Source organism: Phoca vitulina, unplaced genomic scaffold (genome assembly GCF_004348235.1).
Source record: "Phoca vitulina isolate PV1807 unplaced genomic scaffold, GSC_HSeal_1.0 scaffold41, whole genome shotgun sequence".
In the NCBI taxonomy this organism is placed as follows: domain Eukaryota; kingdom Metazoa; phylum Chordata; class Mammalia; order Carnivora; family Phocidae; genus Phoca; species Phoca vitulina.
Genome location: NW_022589744.1, coordinates 3,035,271 through 3,053,736, shown reverse-complemented (window position 1 = coordinate 3,053,736; position 18,466 = coordinate 3,035,271). Strand labels below are relative to the sequence as shown.

Below are 18,466 nucleotides of genomic sequence, written 5' to 3'. Positions count from 1 at the left end.
GTAGTACCTAAGAACATCTTGAAACGTACAGAAAAGGTTTCTGAACTATTTGATTATCAGCTTTCCGCTTTCACGCTAGTACCATATTGGTTGCAGGTCCGTCTCTTTTATATTATATTAAAGCACTAGTGCAGTGTAATCGTGCCTACTCTTAGAACCTTCCAAAAAGTAAGTACATGATGAACACTTTAGAGATGTCCTAACTGACGGATGCAGTAATGAATGCGACTATCATAATGTACAATAAAGCAGGCTAATACCATTGCTTTTGAGTGCCTTTTTAACTTTATAATAATGACTTAATAGAGCTTTAAAAGAAATCTACCCTAACAGTCTGTGGTATCACCAACATGATTTAGAAAGACATGATTAGATTTCATTTTCAAAATTATGTTCCCTGATGACTTCCAAACAGGTGCTAAGCAAACAAACCCCCCACCGTGTCATGGAATCTGGGACTTGCACCTCATGTGTAATGTGAATATTTATTTCCACATGTCCCTCTTAGCTGGGTTTTTTCTAATCCCTCCCTCCAGTTGTGTTATTTCAGATACGTGATGTCACGTTTCCATACGCCGCCTCTCCACCATGAATGCTTAATTACGCACAGGGATTATTTGTAGAGCTCATACGCAGTACAGAGGTGAGTTCTGTTTCAGAGGGTCTGCTGTGTTGGTGTAAAGAGTTTTTAAACAGTGCTGTGTATAGTGTACATTTTGTTTGGCACATAGTTTGTTGCCCTGACTGGGTTTTATTTTTACTTTTTTTTTTTCAATTGTTAGCATTTACGGTTCAGAGCACAAAATTCCTTCCTTTTAAGTACAATGTAATTCGCTTTATTTTACAACACTAAGTCCGCTTTGAACTTCCAGGGCGTTGAACTGGTTGCATTGTTGGGAGTTAGAGACGATTCTCGTCGTCTGCAGTTTGCTAGAGCGGCTCCCCGCGCTTCTGTGTTGAAGCGGCAGCGCGCGGTCCGTGGGCGCCGTGTGGGGCCGGCCGGTCTTCGGTGCGGGGGACGATTGTACCAGATGCTGAGCTGTTTTCTTTCTAGATGTAATTAGTTCACTTGATGTAATATTCTTCTTTCCCTCAGACTGACTTTAAAAGCAAAGTTTTATCATTTTCATTGTATTTGTATTTATTACAGAGTGTTTTAGCTTTGATATTCTTTGTATTTTCACTCAGTTGTTACATGAGCTTTATCAATAACATCTGTATAAATGGTTTTTAAAAGTTAACCGTGTATGTGCCCGTGCCCAGCTGAGCAATAAAATGAATGCTGTTTGCACCGTCACAGCATCACAGTTTTTAAAGAATATTGAGTTTATAATGAATTGTTTTGATAAAACTCTGTGATTGGCTTGGTGGAGAGTGACAGCCGGTGAGCCACCAAGTGAGAAGTTTACGAAGATTCACGTGCCTGCCTCAGTTGTTGCCTCAGGGAGGCCCCCCCCCCCATCCCCGGGCCGAGCACATTGATTGGCTTGACTGGCTGCCGGCGGCTGCTCGGGAGGGGGAGGCTGTGTGGGGATGGATTTCGGAGGCTGCTCCGGGCTCCCCGCGTCCGTGTACCAGGCCCGGAACGGTGGCGGTCGGGGCTCTGGTGGCCCGAGCAGTGGTAGGGGCCGCCTCTGCTACCTTGGTGTCGAGCCGTAAAATCCCCAAAAGGAGAAACCAATTACATTTTTCCAAGAAACCCAGACTTGAAGGGCCATGATTCACAATGGTGAATGATAGCGGATAGTGGATGAAAGTCCAGCTGAATATACGGGTGGAGAAAGGAGTGGCTCCGAGGTTTCTTCATCCAGAGCACAGCCTGTGTGAGTCCCCTGGGGCAGAGGCCGCACAGAAAGGACTGTCGGGGAAGCGCACGGAGGTGGGAGGGGGATGGTAAAGCCCAGAGAAGGGCCGTGCTGGCCGTTCCTTATATCCTTTTGAAAATTTTTTTGCTTGTTTAAAGCATTGCCATGTTCACTGGTTATTATCTAAAATTTGTAGTGTTAGTATAGTAAGGATTTTAGTTTTTTTATACTCTATGAATTACCCAAAAGTTTGATTCGGTATGTTTTTCTGCTGTGTGGCGACCTGGAAGGTTTGTCTCTTCGTTATAATGAGGGTTAACCTTGGTACCCACTGCATTTATTTGTCTTGTATATCCCAGATGCTTACAGTTAGGATACATACAACAGAACAAGAGCCTTGTAACAGGATAGAGGTAATTATACGGGAAAAAGGGTTACATTCCTACATTAACACTCTTAGCAAACCAGACAAGCCAGGTTTTAATTTTTTAAAGATTTTAAAAATTTTTTTAAAGATTTATTAGAGCGAGCATGGAGGGGAGGGGCAGAGGGAGAGGTATAAAGAATCCCGAGCAGACTCCATACAGAGTGTGGATCCCAGTGTGGGGCTTGATCTCATGGTCCTGAGATCACAACCTAAGCCAAAACCAAGAGTTGGGTGCTTAACTGACTGCCACCCAGGCACCCCAAGATTTTTTATTTTTAAGTAATCTGTACACCCAACATGGAGCTCGAACTTAAAATTCCAAGATCGAGAGTCACATGCTCTTCTGAGCCTGCCAGGCACCCCAAGGGTTAAATCTTTTTTTTTTTTTTTAGTATTTTTATTTATTTTTTAAAGTAATCTCTGTACCCAACGTGGGGCTCAAACTCACAACCTGGAAATCAAGTCACGTGTTCTACAGACTGAGCCAGTGCCCTGACGAGCCAGATTTGAAAGTTACATTTTATCAGGTCTTTGTCCTATGACTTGTTCATTCAACAAATAACCTGTGCTCCTACTGTGTGTCAGGCTCTGTACTAGTTGCCAGGGATATAGCTTCTTCCTTGTGTTTGTGTTCATTATACAGTTGGCTACATTGCCAAGGTGATATGCTCAACTCTTGCTGATCAGCATACTTTCGTGGATATTTGGGCTATGATTTATCTAGGTTAACAGTCTGTGAGCTGTAAACCCCACTTCTGTCTCCCTTGAAGTGTTTTGTAAGTGGAGAAAGTGGAGAGGCAGCTGTAGCAGTCCATGGGGTGGGTGAGGGACCCTCCTAAGATCCTTCTCCCGCCCACCCAGATGTTCACAGTGTTCTGACTTTTAGCACAGGAACTGGGCCTGAAGATGGAGACACACATCAGATTCAACCTTTCAGACCACTCACTCCTCCCGGACGTGATGGCATGGCAAGAAGGTGGAGAACCATCGAGACCAGAAGGGAAAAGTTCTTTTTAAAAATTGAGGTATAACTGACATATTGTTTCAGTTGTACAACTTAATGATTTGGTATGTGTAGATGTTGCAGATTGATCACCACAATAAGGTCTAGTGTAACATACATCACCATATATATATGCTACAACTCTTTTCCTTGTGATGAGAACTTTTAAGATCTACTGTATTAGCAACTCTATCAAATATGCAATACAGTATGAACTGTAGACACCAAGCTGTACCTTACATCCCTGGGACTTACTTTATAACTGGAAGTTTGTACCTTTTGACCCCTTTCACCCATTCCCCCAGCCCCTCACCTCTGGCAACTGTAAATCTTTTTTCTGTATCTATGAGCTCCATTTTGTTTTTAGATTCCACATGTGAGGTAATGGTATTTGTCTTTCTCTGACATACTTCACTTAGCACAACACCCTTATGGGGTTTTTTTGTTTGTTTTTACTTCCTTTTTTTTTTTAATGGCTGAATAATACAGCATTGTATATAAACACCATGTTTTCTTATGGACACTTAAGTTTCCATATCTTGGCTATTGTAAATAATGCTGCAATGAACATGGGGGTGCATATATCTTTTCCAGTTAGTGTTTTCATTTTCTTCAGATAAATACTCAGTGGAATTGCTGAGACATAATAGTAATTCTTTAAAAAAAATTTTTTTAAAGATTTTTTTTTAAAGACTTATTTTAGCGAGCGAGCAGGGGAGGGACAGAGGAAGAGAGAGAAATCCTCAAGCAGACTCCCCACTGAGCACAGAGCCCCACGTGGGTCTCAATTCCAGGACCCTGAGATCATACCTGAGCTGAAACCAAGTCAGACACTTCACTGAGCCACCCAGGTCCACCATCTACATTTAATTTTTTGAGGAACCTCCATATTGTTTTCCATTGTGATTGCCCCAACTTACATTCCCACAAACAATGCACAAGGGGTTCCCTTTTATCCACATCCTCCCAACACTTCTTTTTGATAATAGCCATTCTAACAGGTGTGAGGTGGTTTTGATTCACATTTCCCTGATGATTAGTGATGTTGAGCACCTTTTCATGTACCTGTTGGCCCTTTGTGTGTCATCTTTGGAAAAATGTCTATTCAGTTCCTCTGCCCATTTTTTAATTGGATAGGTTTCTTTTTGCTATTGAGTTGTAGGAATTTTTTTTTTTTTTTTTTTTTTTGAGGTGGGGAGAGGGGCGGAGGGAGGGAGGGAGAGAATCTTAAGCAGGCTCCACGCCCAGCACAGAGCCTGACACGGAGCTCGATCTCACAACCCTGAGTTATGACCTGAGCTAAAATCAAGAGTCGGACGCTTAACCAACTGAGCCACCCAGGTGTCCCAAGGTATATGAATTCTTAATGTATTTTGGATATTAACCCCTTTATAGTATCTCATTTGCTAATATTTTATCCCCACTTGATAGGTTACCTTTTCATTTTGTTGATGGTTTCCTTTGTTATGCAGAAGCTTTTTAGTTAGTGGTAGTCCCTCCCACTCGTTATTTTTACTTTTGGTATCAAATCCAAAAAATCATCACTAAGACCAATGTCAAGGAACTTACCACCTATGCTTTCTTCTAGCTTTATGGTCCCAGGTTTTATGTTCAAGTTTTTAATCCTTTGGAGTTAATTTTTGTGTATAAGATAATGGGTTCAGTGTCATCTTTCACATGTGGATGTCCTGTTTTCCCAACACCATTTGTTGAAGAGACTGTCCTTTTTCCTATTGAGTATTCTTGAGTCATTTGTTGTAAATTGACCACATGTGTGTAGGTTTATTTCTGGGCTCTCTATTCTGTTCCACTGATCTGTGTTTCTATGCCAATACCATACTGTTTTGATAATTGTCATACAGTTTGAAATCAGGGAGCATGATGCTTACAGCTTTGTTCTTCAGAGGGCAAAGCTTTATTTTTAAATTTTCTTCCGTATTTTTATATTCTAGTTAACATATAGTGTGATACTGGTTTCAGTAGAATTTAGTGATTCCTCACACATAATACCCAGTGCTCATCATACAAGTGCCCTCCTTAATACCCTCCACCCATTTAGCCCATCCCCCCACCTGCCTCCCCTCCAGCAACCCTCAGTTTGTTCTCTTATCTTTAAGAGTCTCTTATGGCTTGCCTCCCCCTCTCCTTCTCCGGAGGGCAAAGTTTTAAAGGCAGTTTAATGTTTTTTTTAAGACAAGAAGAAATTGGTCATAGCAATCAAATGAGCTGGGTAATATAGTCTGAACGGCTTGAAATGCTAGATGAAACATGTTCATATGCTCCATGCTACTCTCTACGTGCCCTAACGGGAGCGTCTCTTCTCCCCTTCAGTTTGTCCCTGGTGCCCTGTGCCACTCTCTGGCTTTGATCAGCAAAGTCCCCATATCCTCAACTGCTCTTGGCCTTTACAAAAGCTGAAGCCTCCCTTCCCATGGAAGGTGCCACACCCTGCTGGGTTTTTGGTCCCCCCCCCCCCCCCGTTACTCCTCCATACCAGAAAGAGGGTCGGTGTACTTGTTTACTCCAAGTCCAATGTGCCTCCTTTCCATGCGCAAGCACAAGTGCTCCTTAAGGCCCACACCTTCCACCCTTTGCCTCTTCTCACGCTGTCCTCTGCCAACTAACAGAGGCCATATACACAAATTCTCATTTTCCAGCCACCAGCTAAAACATCTACACAGTATCTTAAAGATTTAACCCCAGCTCCCACCTCTGATGACAAGCCCACATTTCTAGCGCTTCTCTGAATTAGAGACTTTTATTGTTTTTACTGACCTACAGCAATAGGCTTCAGGAGCTGGCTGCTCAAGCAAGGCTTGTTAATTACTGCAACTATGACCAACTATGTGTGCCTTTATTCCCCCTTTGAAGAAGTCATAAATTCAAAGTGGTATACTTCGAGAAAATGATTTTTATTTAAAAAATTGTCATAAAAAGTATTGGAATGCATTAGGCATTTAGAAACAAGTCTCCTGGTTTAGATTGTTTACTGGCTCAGTTCTAGATCTGTCCTAGTCAAGTCCTCCAGAAACCACTTATAAAATCGGGCCTCAGAGGAAGGGATTTTTACTGTACTGAAAAGAAGCCAGATGAAGTCGAGCTCTGAAGCGCTCAGCTTCCAATTCCCGAAAGAATGTGTCGTCGTCATTCTGGGTTATCATCTGCTGCAGTTGCTGAATTTCCTCCTCCATCTTTGATCTCAGCTCCCTCTTCACCTTATACAGTGTCTAAAAGATAAGGCGGGTACTGGTCAGACTGGTCTGAGCCCCTGTCAATTTTTATCCCCCCTCCTCAAGCTCCTGCCATTGTCATAATTGAGCAGTCGCTCTTACAGAGACTTAACAGGTAAAATTAACACAGGATAAATCCTATTTATAGGATTAACCGTAGGATAAATGTTTTGGGTCGTAGATGTAATACAATTGTTTTCTAGTTCTTAAAAATGTAAATCAATGATTTCTATCCTGTTAATTATTACCTGGGCCTGGGATTTCTCTCTGGCTTTGAGTTCCTGGCGTTCTTGTGATATGGCTTCTGCCAGCAATGAAAACTGTATAGGGAGGAAAAAAACCCAAATGTTTATCTGTAGCCCAAATTTAACAATTCTGATATATAATGTTCACAGACTTAAAATCTTTATTTTAATAGAAATAGGGCAATATAGAGAATCTATGTACTGTGATCAAGTACTAGCTTATCATGAATAATCAGTCTAACCAGCAGAGTGACAGGTTGAGTTAATATGTGGAGGTTTTTTATTAAACAGAGTAAGCTGTTTTTTGACACAAGGTGGCCGGGATTAAGCACATTAGAGTGTGAACCAGCAACAGTGAGCTCACCTGGTCTTTATAGTAGTTCTCCATTGAGTCCAGTTCATTCTGGTGCTGTATCTTTTGTTCGGCTCGCTTTTCTTTGGCATAGTTTCTTAGGTCTCGTAATCTTTGCTTTTGAATTTGTAAACCTTCTTCAAACAATTTCTTAAAAATCTGGTTAGAAAAAGTTATGCTGAACTTTCATGGAGGAATAGAAACATTTTGTACTGATTCTATTTCACAGTTTTAAGTAACAGCTTTATTGAGATATAATCCACATACCACAAAATTCACCCTTTTAAGAGGTAAAATTCAGTAGATTTTTGTATATTCAGAGTTGTGCAACCATCACTTCAGAAAGAAGCCCTATACCCAGTAGCAGCCACTCCCCCACCCCCTGCAACCACTAATATACTTTCTATGTCTGTAAATTTGCCTATTCTGGATTATTTCATATAATCACAAAATATGTGGCCTTTTGTATCTGGCTTCTTTCACTTAGTGTGTTTTCACGGTTCATCTATGTTGTAGCAGATATCAATACTTCATTCCTTTTACTACGATATGGGAATATCACATTTTGTTTATCCATCAGCTGATGGGCCTTTGGGTTTTTTCCTCTTTTTGCATATTATAAATAAAGCTGCTAAAGGTAATCGTACATAGGTTGTGTGGCTATATACCTAAGAGTGAAATTATGGAGTCACAGGGTAGGAAGCCATGTTAACCTTTTGACGAACTGCCAGACTGTGATCTAAAGTGGTTGCACCATTTTGCCAACCTTGCATGAGGGCTGTAAGTTCTCCATATCCTTGCCAACACCTGTCTTTTTATATTTTAGTGAGTGGTTTCCCCTTGTGGTTTTGATTTGTACTTCCTTAATGACCAGTGGTGTTCAGCATCCTTTCCTATATCCCCCCAATTTTTTTTTTTTAATTTATTTGACAGGCACAGCAAGAGAGGGAACACAAGCAGGGGGAGAGGGAGAAGCAGGCTTCCCGCTGAACAGGGAGCCCGATGTGGGGCTCGATCCCAGGACCCCGGGATCATGACCTGAGCCGAAGGCAGACGCTTAATGACTGAGCCACCCAGGCGCCCCTCCCCAAAATTCTTTACTGCTTTCAGAAAACAGTTCTCAAGCAGCCACATATATAGGGGAAGAACCCCAGCCAGAGAAGAAACAAATGGCGCATTTACACATGTGCACAACTGAGGGGGAGGTGGTTATCATCGAACTGGGCCGGAGGAAAACAAATTTTTCAAAGGATTTAGATATGCCCATTTCCCTTATAGCCATGCATTCATTAGTCAAGTTACTTAACCTCTCAAAGCCTTAGTATCCTTTAGAAATGAGCATGATAGTAGTAGCCCAGTTAACTGTAATTACCTTAATGTTTTACTCTAGAGATGTAATTTACTGCCAGTTTGGAATCCCAAAATATTAAGCATTTCAGCTTGATTAGGATGAGACAACAAATACCGTGGAGAAATACTTCACAACGCATCTGTCCTACACTCCTTTCCCGTTTTTATGTGGAATCCAGGTCATCTAGTCACACTTTAAATCCCTGCTCCTTCTAAACACACTCCCAAACCCCTTGAAACAATTGTACTGGAAAACACATGCAGGAGGTCAGAGGGAATGAGGGCACTGGAGGATGTACCACACAGGTAATAAAATGAGGTACGGACAAGTTGAAACTCTCAGAGCCGGCACTTTAGGACTTGCATTTGGGTTTTGGATTCAAATAGGGACAGGAGTCACAAAGAAGGTAGTCCTGAAAGCTAACAGATAAAATTCACCCGTTTGATAGGGTTGGATAAAAAGCTACACTTACGGGGCACCTGGATGGCTGTCGGTTAAGCGTCCAACTCCTGATTTCGGCTCAGGTCATGATCTCAGGGTCGTGAGATGGAGCCCCATTTCAGGCTCCGAGCTCAGTGAGGAGTCTGCTTGAGATTCTCCCTCTGCCCCTCCCCACCGCTTATACTCCCTCACCCTCTCTACAATCAATCAATCTTAAAAAAAACCAAAAACAAAACAAAAACCTGTATTTACCATTTCTTCCCGGGTCCTCATTCTCATCATTTTTGCACGCAACTGAACTCTGTAATCATCATAGTATTTTCGGGCACGGACAATCTGTTGCCGATTTTCTGTTATCTTTGACTGTGTCAACTTCTGCCTATGAATGCGGTCCTTGAAGTCTTGCTGGGAAAGGGAAAAAGAAGTAAGGACAAGAGAAAGACAGACTCTGGCATTCTTAGCTGCTCCACTCCCCATCACGAGGTCTTCAAGGAGTAAGCCAGGCATGCAGGGCCAGTGGCCTACTACCTGGGCATAGACTCTGAAAAACTGTCAGCCCCCAGAAGCCTTCCAGCCTTTGGTAGGTTCATCACCAGTCTGAAAGGCTGCCCCAACGAGCCCCAACGAGCCCCAACTGCTGCAGCTGATCTTGGTGGAACTGAAGATCTCCTTTCCCCATGTCCCCTAGGGGGTTGCCTAAGCCACACCCAGATGCTTAAAAGGAGTAGAAGAAAGGCATTCTGACTTTCAAGCAAAGCTTGAGTTACACCAAGAGTATTTATGTCAAAACTAAGGAAATTAGTATCTTACAAAGCAGTGAGGATGAAATGAGGTCATGTACATAACGCCCTCAACAAGGTGTCCAGACTGATACTAGTTTTCTTTTCCCCCAAAGTACCACACATAGATTTTCAGCTGGCTTCCCCTTCTTTCTCTTAAATTGTTTAGGAATATACTTCTCACTGCTTATCTCAACCAGGAGTTTTAAAACTCCTTCTTCCGACATACTGTCTTTGACCTCTGTCCTCTCCATTATACTCAACAGAAGTTGTGCTATGTACAATTTTCAACCTTATTAGAAGGTTGGGAGGGTGGTAAACTAGCTCAGTTCTCTACTTAAGACCTTAGATCAGAGAGGACAAAAAGCAGTAGCTTACAACCACCTGGTACCTCGAAGTTGCTGTGGAGGCAGAAACAGACCTGAATTAAAATCTCAACCTTGCCCCTTGCTGAGTACAGTTGGGACCAAGCATAAATTAGCATCTCAGAGAAAATATCTCCATTATGTTACTATAAAGACCAAATGAAACTGTATATATGAAGTACTCAGCACCTTTGCCCCTCATCAGTTTTGGTTACAGCCTTAGATGCTTCCATAGACAAGTGTCAAAGGTAGAAGTCTGTGGGCCTATTACCCAGTTGTATAAATAATATAACTTACAAACTCATAATTATAAGACTCAACTTGCTCTTAACATACCAGTCTCTTGCTATGTTCATATTCTTTCTTGACAAGTGCAGTAAGGAGGTCATGCCTTTTTAAGGCTTCTTCTATCTTTAAGAGGGACAGAAAGGAAGGAGGTTAATAATGCTATTCACTAAATTCTGAAGGATAAGCTCTTCCCTTTTCTGCTTTATATTTCTAAGCTTGTAATTGACAGTTAACTTACTTCATCCTGGAGTTTCTTCTTTGATCGATTTTCTTTATATGCATCTTTTTTGAGCTGTTCAACCTGTGTAATTTGCTGTTTCCACATTTTGCTTAGTGTTTGGCCAGAAACATAGAGAAATGGAAACTGCTCCAGCATGAGGGGCAGGAGACTGTGTTCATTTACTTTCACTGCAAGGTAAAACAAAACCACCATAAAATCTCTCAATCTGAGAGATTTGCTGATAGCTTTTAATAAGAACTCTCATTCTACCTTCCTGGTGGAGCAAAGCTTATCTAAGTGATGCAGTTCTGATCCTGAAAAGAATAAATCTAAAAGTATGTCGATAACTTTCGTACTCCTTCTTTGATCCTAGTACACCAACTACCAGGAAGGATAAGAATAAGCTCAACAGTTCTGACTGATGCAGAAGTCCATCCTAACTGCTCAGCTGACTCACGGACTGAGGTGGACGCTGTGCGTGTGGTCAAACACTTCTCGGCTCTACTGAGAGGCAAAGTCTCTGTCTGATGGGATGTCGTTAGAAGGCCAGCAGTGTTTGAAATGGAACCCGGGCATTTCACATGACCTTGTTTTCCTTGTAACAGGACTCTAACACTCACTGGCACCAACTGTCAATATAACAGGAGCTGGACGGGACATCTGCTTGCTTTGGAGCATCCCGCGGGTTCTACCAACTTCCCAGAAACAAAGAAAAGGCACCGGCGTGCGTGAGCAGGGGGAGGCTACAGCCGGAGTAGCAGGCAGGGCTGCCTATCGGTGCCGCCGCTACCGATATGTAGGCCTCCCGAAGGTATTAAGAGTTTTAAATAAATGCCTTATTTATGAGTTTTAGCTCTCTTTATAGAAATCTAGCATATGGCAGTGATAAAAGAGGAACTTTCTCCAGCTAACTGGTGGATGTTAAGTTTTCAGTGCTGTGTCCGTGGAATGTAGCACACACTTTCAAAGGATGCCAGTTTTCCATAAAGTACAATTTTGTGGTTCTTACTTGGAACTGCTTTATTTGGCTTTGGCAAGCCACCTCTTGGACTTGGAGTTGTGGTTTTTCTAGAGTAAGTCTTCCAGGGCTGACTACGTTTTGGAGTTCCTTTATGAACAGCTTCTCTGTATATTTTTTCCTTAGAAGCAGACATAAAACAGAATAGAAATAAAAGTCCAATAACTCTCTCATATATTATCTTAAATATTATACATTGACAAAAATAGCTAACTAATCCCCTACCAAACACCTTACTTCCAATTTCTAAAATCTGCTTAGTGTTTATCTAAGTTAAAAGCATCTTTTGGCTTCTGGCACCCCTTGGAATCTGAAAAAGCACTGAATCTTTTTTGAGTTTCAGAGTCACCATAGTCCCACACCCTAAACACAACCACTAATAATGTTTTGATGTACTGGCTTCTTTGACAACTTTTTCCATGTAGATTAAAAAAGTTCTTAAATAATGTTTATTGTAGCCATACTGTATTTTATATCCTGTTTTGTTCATGAACATTCCAGCACAAGCATTTTTCCTGTTTTCACTTAGTTTCTGTAACCATCCATTGTAAGCAATGGACATGTCTGCTTTGGGATTCTTCCACCCAGACACAGAACAAGGGGGATCTCCTCACTCCCCTTTAACCTGTCAGCCTCAACTATCTTTTAAACCCCTGGTGAACAGAACCCCGTAACTGATGGAAGTTCTGGACAGGAAGGAAAAGTGCTGGTATCCTTTGTCACCAAGCGTCTGCCTTCAGCTTGGGTCATGATCCCAGGATCGAGTCCCACATGGGGGTCCTTGCTTAGTGGGGAGTCTGCTTCTCCCTCTCCCTCTGCCACTCTCCCACTTGTGCTTGCTCGCTCTCTCTCTGACAAATCTTTAAAAAAGTTTTTTTAAATAAAAAAAAGATCATCTCTGTATTTTCCACTGATCTGATCAAGTTGCATTTATTACAGCAGAGACTTTTACCCACTGTTTCCTCCTCCTCCTCATTTATTCCTAGAGATCCAATATTCTCTTGAACTTTATTTCTTCTTAGTTCCCTTTCAAATGCTTCGGTTATTGCCTAGAGCAGAAAAAGCCATATGACATTACAGTTACTAAAAACATACAAAATGAAAATGTAGGGAAAAAAATTAACCTAAGATTCTGCCATTCCATTTTTTTTTTTTAAGTTCCTTTCAGGCCCCCGCTATCATAAATATACATTATTTAACAGACATGTAATTGGGACATAAAATTTTATGTCCCCCCAAAAATGCATTTTTTTGTTCTCCGGTTTTGTAATTATTTTGACAGTCCCTTGAGTAGAAGTTACATGTTATTATAAGACATCTAAATTAATTTCAGTTTTTCACAATCATAAAATATGCTATAGCAAACAATGTACGTGTTCTAAATTTATGCTGCATTTCAAAATCCCTATTCCACAGCAGAAAGCCTTCCTTGGTAATCGTAATTCTCCATGTTGAATCTTAACCACTTCCTCTCATTCCTGTCTTGGGCACTTTAATCCTACCTGTAACTCAACTAGTCTATCACTTTTAATCCACCTCCAATTCTCATCCTTTCTGAAACACTCTCTGAAAATATCAACCCACACTGATCTACTCTTTTTGAATCCACTGGAGTACTGGGTTATATCTGACAAGGTTAGTTTTCTTAGAGTATCACAAGTATAAGTTTTATGTTCCATAAAGGTGGGGGGGACAAAAAGCTATGTCACATAATCTCCTACCATCCACTCAGTTCAAGAATATTAAATGCATTTTAAGCCTTTAATCAACAGTACGTTCACTGTAGTATTTGGCTGAGGGTAAACGGTATTGCCTGCTACCCAATCTTAGCCAAAGATGGGATGTACCTTTGCTTGGAATTGCCGAATATCTGTTTCTTTTGGCTTTCGCTGCCTTCTTCTCTCCTTATGGCACTGTGTGTTTTTGTTAAGTGGAGGTGGAGAGAGTGAATGAGATCTGCAGGGCGGCCTTCTACGCGTGGAAAGTCCTACAATAGGACATGTACCATTAGTTCCTGTACATCCAGAAATGTTAAGTTGGAAATCAAATAGTTGATTTTTACCAAACCCAAAAAGAATGTGAACGCGCTAAATGTACTCTCTCCTATAACTAATTTGTTTTTTTTTTTTAAATTTTATTTGAGAGAGCACATGCCCAAGTGGGGAGAGGGGCAGAGGAGCAGGGAGCCAGACGTGGGACTCAATCCCAGGACCCTGGGATCATGACCTGAGCTGAAGGCAGACACTTAATCGACTGAGCCACCCAGGCGCCCCTAACTAATTTGTATTTATTTGTATGTTTAGTCAGACCAATACACAAATGTATACAGTCCCAAAAAAGTACTTAGGTTCTATATTCAACTTTGGATTGAAAATGGATCAACATGTGAATTAAGTGGAAGGAAGTGGTGGTGGAGAAAGAAAATGTTAAACTATCCAAGCTGTATGTCTGCTATCCTTTTATACCTACCTAGGTCCTGAGGAGGTAGGATATAAGTATGTATACATCTTACCCTTATAAAGCAGCATGCTTAGAAGAAAAAGTTAACATAATTCAGCATTTTCTAAGTAGTCCCAATTTTTCCTTATGTAGTTAAGTTAGCCCTAATTCCACACTGCCTAAGAGATCTAACAAGTCACTTCATAAACGTTTTTATGTTCTACTGTTTTTAGTTGTACTTGGGCATCTGCTAGCTGTGTAGAGGTGGACTCCATGCCTTTTTCAGAAAAGTGAGTAGTTCTAAGGTTAAGGAAATTAGTTTGATATCTTTAAAACCTTCTCAGAGAATTCAAATTTCCCTAAGCTTTTATTTTTCTCACTCTCTTAATTCAAATCTTTCAAATATAAGATATTAAGGGGGCGCCTGGCTGGCTCAGTCAGTGGAGCACGCAACTCCTGACCTCGGTGTCATGAGTTTGAGCCCCATGTTGGGCACCGAGATACTTAATTAAAAAAGAAAAAAGTAAGATTGGGGCGTCTGGGTGGTTCAGTCAGTTGGACATCCGACTCTTGGTTTTGGCTCAGGTCAGGATCTCAGGGTCCTAAGATCGGCTGGTGTCGTGCTCCATGCTCAGTGGGGAGTCTGCTTGAGATTCTCTCTCTCCCTCTCCCTCTGCCCTTCCCCTCACTTGCTTGCTTGTTCTCCAAAATAAATATATAAATCTTAAAAAAAAAAAAAAAAAAAAGATATTAAGAAAAACTGACTTGCAGGGGCGCCTGGGTGGCTCAGTCGTTAGGCGTCTGCCTTCAGCTCAGGTCATGATCCCAGAGTCATGGGATCGAGCCCCACATCGGGCTCCCTGCTCTGCGGAAAGCCTGCTTCTCCCTCTGCTTGTGTTCCCTCTCTCGCTGTGTCTCTCTCTGTCAAATAAAATCTTAAAAAAAAAAAAACAAAAAAAACCTGACTTGCACAACTGATTTTAAATGATGTCTTTATGACATCTTATGTCCATAATGTATTCTTTTCATTAAAGATCCAATGAAAATAACATTTTAACTTACAGTGAGTTTTCAAAATGGGATATGATGTGTATGTGTATAGAAGGGAAACATGTAGGTTACTAGGTGAGGCTTACCTAGCAATTACTTGGGAAAGTTTAAGGGGAGAAAGATGAAACAAGAGAAAAAAAAGATTTTTGGAGTAAATAGCTGTTCTACTAGATGTAGAGCCTACGGAAACTTTTTTTTTTTTTTTTAAAGTAAACTCTACTCCCTACATGGGGCTCAAACGCACAACCTACAACCCTGAGATGAAGAGTCCCATGGTCTATGCCTAAGCCAGCCAGGTGGCCGAAGATTCTAGAGAAATTTCTGCACATGTTACAGGTTGTACATTGTTTCTACTTTTCATAACTACGCTTTTGCAATCTGTATGTCCTGCAATAGAGGAAATGGTGATATATATATTCATACAAATGGAGTATTATTCTATGAACTTAATAAAAATGAATGCTGGATCTGTAATCAACAAAGATTTCCAAAACAACATTAACAGAAAAAAGTTGCAGAATAATACAGTATCTTAGTTTAAAAACATAAAATAATAGCCTTTATAAGTAAATATGAGCTGTTACCAGTATAAAAACAGGAATGAGAAGGTTCCAGTTTAAGATGGCAATATAGAGGGGCGCCTGGGTGGCTCAGTTGGTTAAGCGACTGCCTTCGGCTCAGGTCATGATCCTGGAGTCCCGGGATCGAGTCCCGCATCGGGCTCCCTGCTCGACAGGGAGTCTGCTTCTCCCTCTGACCCTCCTCCCTCTCATGCTCTCTGTCTCTCATTCTCTCTCTCAAATAAATAAATAAAATCTTTAAAAAAAAAAAAAAAAAGATGGCAATATAGAGGCTCCTGAATGCACCTCCTCCCATGGATGCACTGAATCTACAGCTACATATGGAATAATTCCCTCAGAAGGGAATCCAGAAACTAGCTGAATGACTCCTACACCTAGGTGAATGAGAAAAAACCCTACATTGAAATGGGCCTTGGCACACCCTCTATCTATTGCGAGCCATTAAGAACACAGAAGGCAGTTTGGACAATCACAAGGGTTTGAGACACCCAAGAGATAGGGACAGGCACTACTCCTTCAAGACTGGGAGAGGTGGCTGTTTACTTAGTGCACAGAGACCAATAGAGACAGGAAAATGAAAAAGAATATGTTTTTTTTTTTTTAAGATTTTTTATTTATTTACTTGACAGAGACACAGCAAGAGTGGGAACACAAGCAGGGGGAGTGGGAGAGGGAGAAGCAGACTCCCTGCCGAGCAGGGAGCCCGATGCAGGGCTTGATCCCAGGACCCTGGGATCACGACCTGAGCCGAAGGCAGACGCTTAACGACTGAGCCACCCAGGCGCCCCAAAAAAGAATATGTTCTTAACAAAAGAATGAGATAAACAGACCTTAATGAAACAGAGATAAGGACTTTGAGGAAGACTTAAAAATGGTGGTCATAAAGATGCTCCCCAAGGTCAGGAGAACAATGCACAAAGTGAGAATCTCAACAAAAAGAAAATACAAGAAAGTACCAAACAGAAGTCACATAATTAAAAAATATAACTAAATTGAAAAATTCAATACAGGGGATCAACAGCAGACTAGATGAAGCAGAAAAAAGGATTAACAAACTCAAAGAACCGTGGAACTTACCCAAACAGAGGAGCAAAAAGAAAAATGAATAAAAAAGAATGAAGATAGCTTAAGGGATTTGTGGGACACCTGCAAGTGGACCAATATTCACACTATAGGGGTCCCAGTAGGAGAAGAGAGAGAAAAAGGCCAGAAAGCCAATTCAAAGAAATAATGGCTGGAAACTCCCCTAACCTGGGTAAAGGAAACAGACATCCAGATCCAAGAAGCCCAGAAACTTTCAAATAAGATGAATCCAAAGACCCCACACTAACACACATTATACATAAATTGTCAAATTTGAGAGAATCTTTAAAGCAACAAGAGAAAAACAACTTGTTATGTACAAGGGAACCCCCATACCACTATCCTTAGATTTTTCAGGTGAACCTTTTCAGGCCCGAAGGGAATAGCACAATATATTCAAAGTGCTGAAAGAGAAAAACTGCCAAGAAAAACTATTTTACTCAGCAAAACTGTCCTTTGGAACCGGAGAAATAGTTTTCCACACAAGCAAAAGCTGAAGCAGTTCATTAACACTAGAACAGCTTTACAAGAAATTTTTAGGATGCTTCTTTAAATAAAAGGTTGCAGTTTAGTAATAGGAAAGCATATGAAAGTACAAATCTCACTGGTAAAGGTAAATATATAGTTAAATTCAGAAAAGTCTAATGTTGTAACTGGTGTGTATGTGCGTGAGCAGAGTGAAGGGCAGAGGGAGAGAAGCAGACTCTCTGCTGAGTGTGAAGCCCAATGCCAGGCTTGATCTCACGATCTGAGCCAAAACCAAGAGTTGGACACTTAACTGACTGAGCCACCAAAGCTCCCCTGAATTCAACTGTATAGTGGAAGGATCACACACCATAATGAAGTGGAATTTATTCCAATGCAAAGATGGCTCAACATCCACAAATCAATGTGACTCGCCACATTAACAAAATGAAAGATAAAAATATCATCTCAACAGATGCAGAGAAAGCATTTAACAAAATTCAACATCTATTCAGGATAAAAACTCTCAACAAACTGGGTATAAAGAGAATGTACCTTAACATATAATAAAGGCCATATTTGATAAGCCCACAGCTAACATTATGCTTAATGGTGAAAAGCTGAAAGTGTTTCTTCTAATTTCAGGAACATGACAAGGATGCCTACTCTTACTACTTTTATCCAACATAGTAGTGGACGTCCTAGCCAGAGCAATTAGATAAGAAAAAGAAATGAAAGGCATTCAAGGGTGCCTGGCAGGCTCAGTTGTGCAGCATGTGACTCTTGATCTCAGGGTTGTGAGTTTGAGCCCCATGTTGGGTGTAGAGATTACTTAAAAATAAAATCTTAAAAAAAAAAAAAGGCATTGAAATTGAAAAGGAAAAAATAAAACTTTGTATTTGCAGATGACATCATAGTAGTTATAGAAAACTGTGGAGACCCCACCAAAAAACTGTTAGAATAAACGAATTCAGTAAAGTCGCAGGATATAAAATCAATATACAAAAATCAGTTGCTTTTTATATGCTAAGAACTATATGTTAAGAGAAATTAAGAAAACAATCCCATTTACAATTGCTTTAAAAAGATACTCAGCCATAAAAAAGAATGAAATCTTGTGATTTGCAACAACATGGATTATGCAGAGTAGAATGCTCAGTTAAATAAATCAGAGAAAGATAAATACCATATGATTTCACCCATCTGTGGAATTTATAAACAAAGAAAAAAGACAGACAAAAACACAGACTCTTAAATACAGAGACCTGGTGGTTGCCAGAGGGGAGGTGGGTGGAGGATCGGTAAAACAGATAAAGGAGATTAA

At 40.8% G+C, this 18,466-nt stretch overlaps 2 protein-coding genes across 5 annotated transcripts in view; one reads left to right on the top strand and one right to left on the bottom strand.

The window, feature by feature from the left end:
* The window catches only part of SMURF2 (SMAD specific E3 ubiquitin protein ligase 2), a 134,798-nt gene extending 123,291 nt beyond the window's left edge, over positions 1 to 11,507 (top strand). Inside the window, exons 17-18 of one of the 3 annotated variants that reach the window (XR_004302439.1) lie at positions 3,119 to 3,257; positions 10,880 to 11,507. Coding sequence is in view for 2 of the 3 variants with exons in the window: in XM_032429860.1 (XP_032285751.1) it covers positions 10,880 to 10,903 (24 nt within the window). In the remaining variant the exon portion in view is untranslated. Of the gene's footprint in view, positions 1 to 3,118; positions 3,549 to 10,879 lie in introns of those variants that run through there. The other 2 variants (XM_032429860.1, XM_032429861.1) reach the window with 2 other exon arrangements.
* CEP95 (centrosomal protein 95) overlaps positions 6,129 to 18,466 on the bottom strand; it is a 36,799-nt gene continuing 24,461 nt past the window's right edge. For both annotated transcript variants that reach the window (XM_032429857.1, XM_032429858.1), the window contains 9 exons: positions 13,372 to 13,511; positions 12,481 to 12,573; positions 11,516 to 11,645; positions 10,525 to 10,694; positions 10,335 to 10,409; positions 9,107 to 9,259; positions 7,075 to 7,221; positions 6,714 to 6,785; positions 6,129 to 6,462 (listed from right to left, as the gene is read on the bottom strand). In XM_032429857.1, coding sequence (XP_032285748.1) covers positions 6,286 to 6,462; positions 6,714 to 6,785; positions 7,075 to 7,221; positions 9,107 to 9,259; positions 10,335 to 10,409; positions 10,525 to 10,694; positions 11,516 to 11,645; positions 12,481 to 12,573; positions 13,372 to 13,511 — 1,157 coding nt within the window. In that variant the 3' untranslated portion in view covers positions 6,129 to 6,285. The remainder of the gene's footprint in view (positions 6,463 to 6,713; positions 6,786 to 7,074; positions 7,222 to 9,106; positions 9,260 to 10,334; positions 10,410 to 10,524; positions 10,695 to 11,515; positions 11,646 to 12,480; positions 12,574 to 13,371; positions 13,512 to 18,466) is intronic.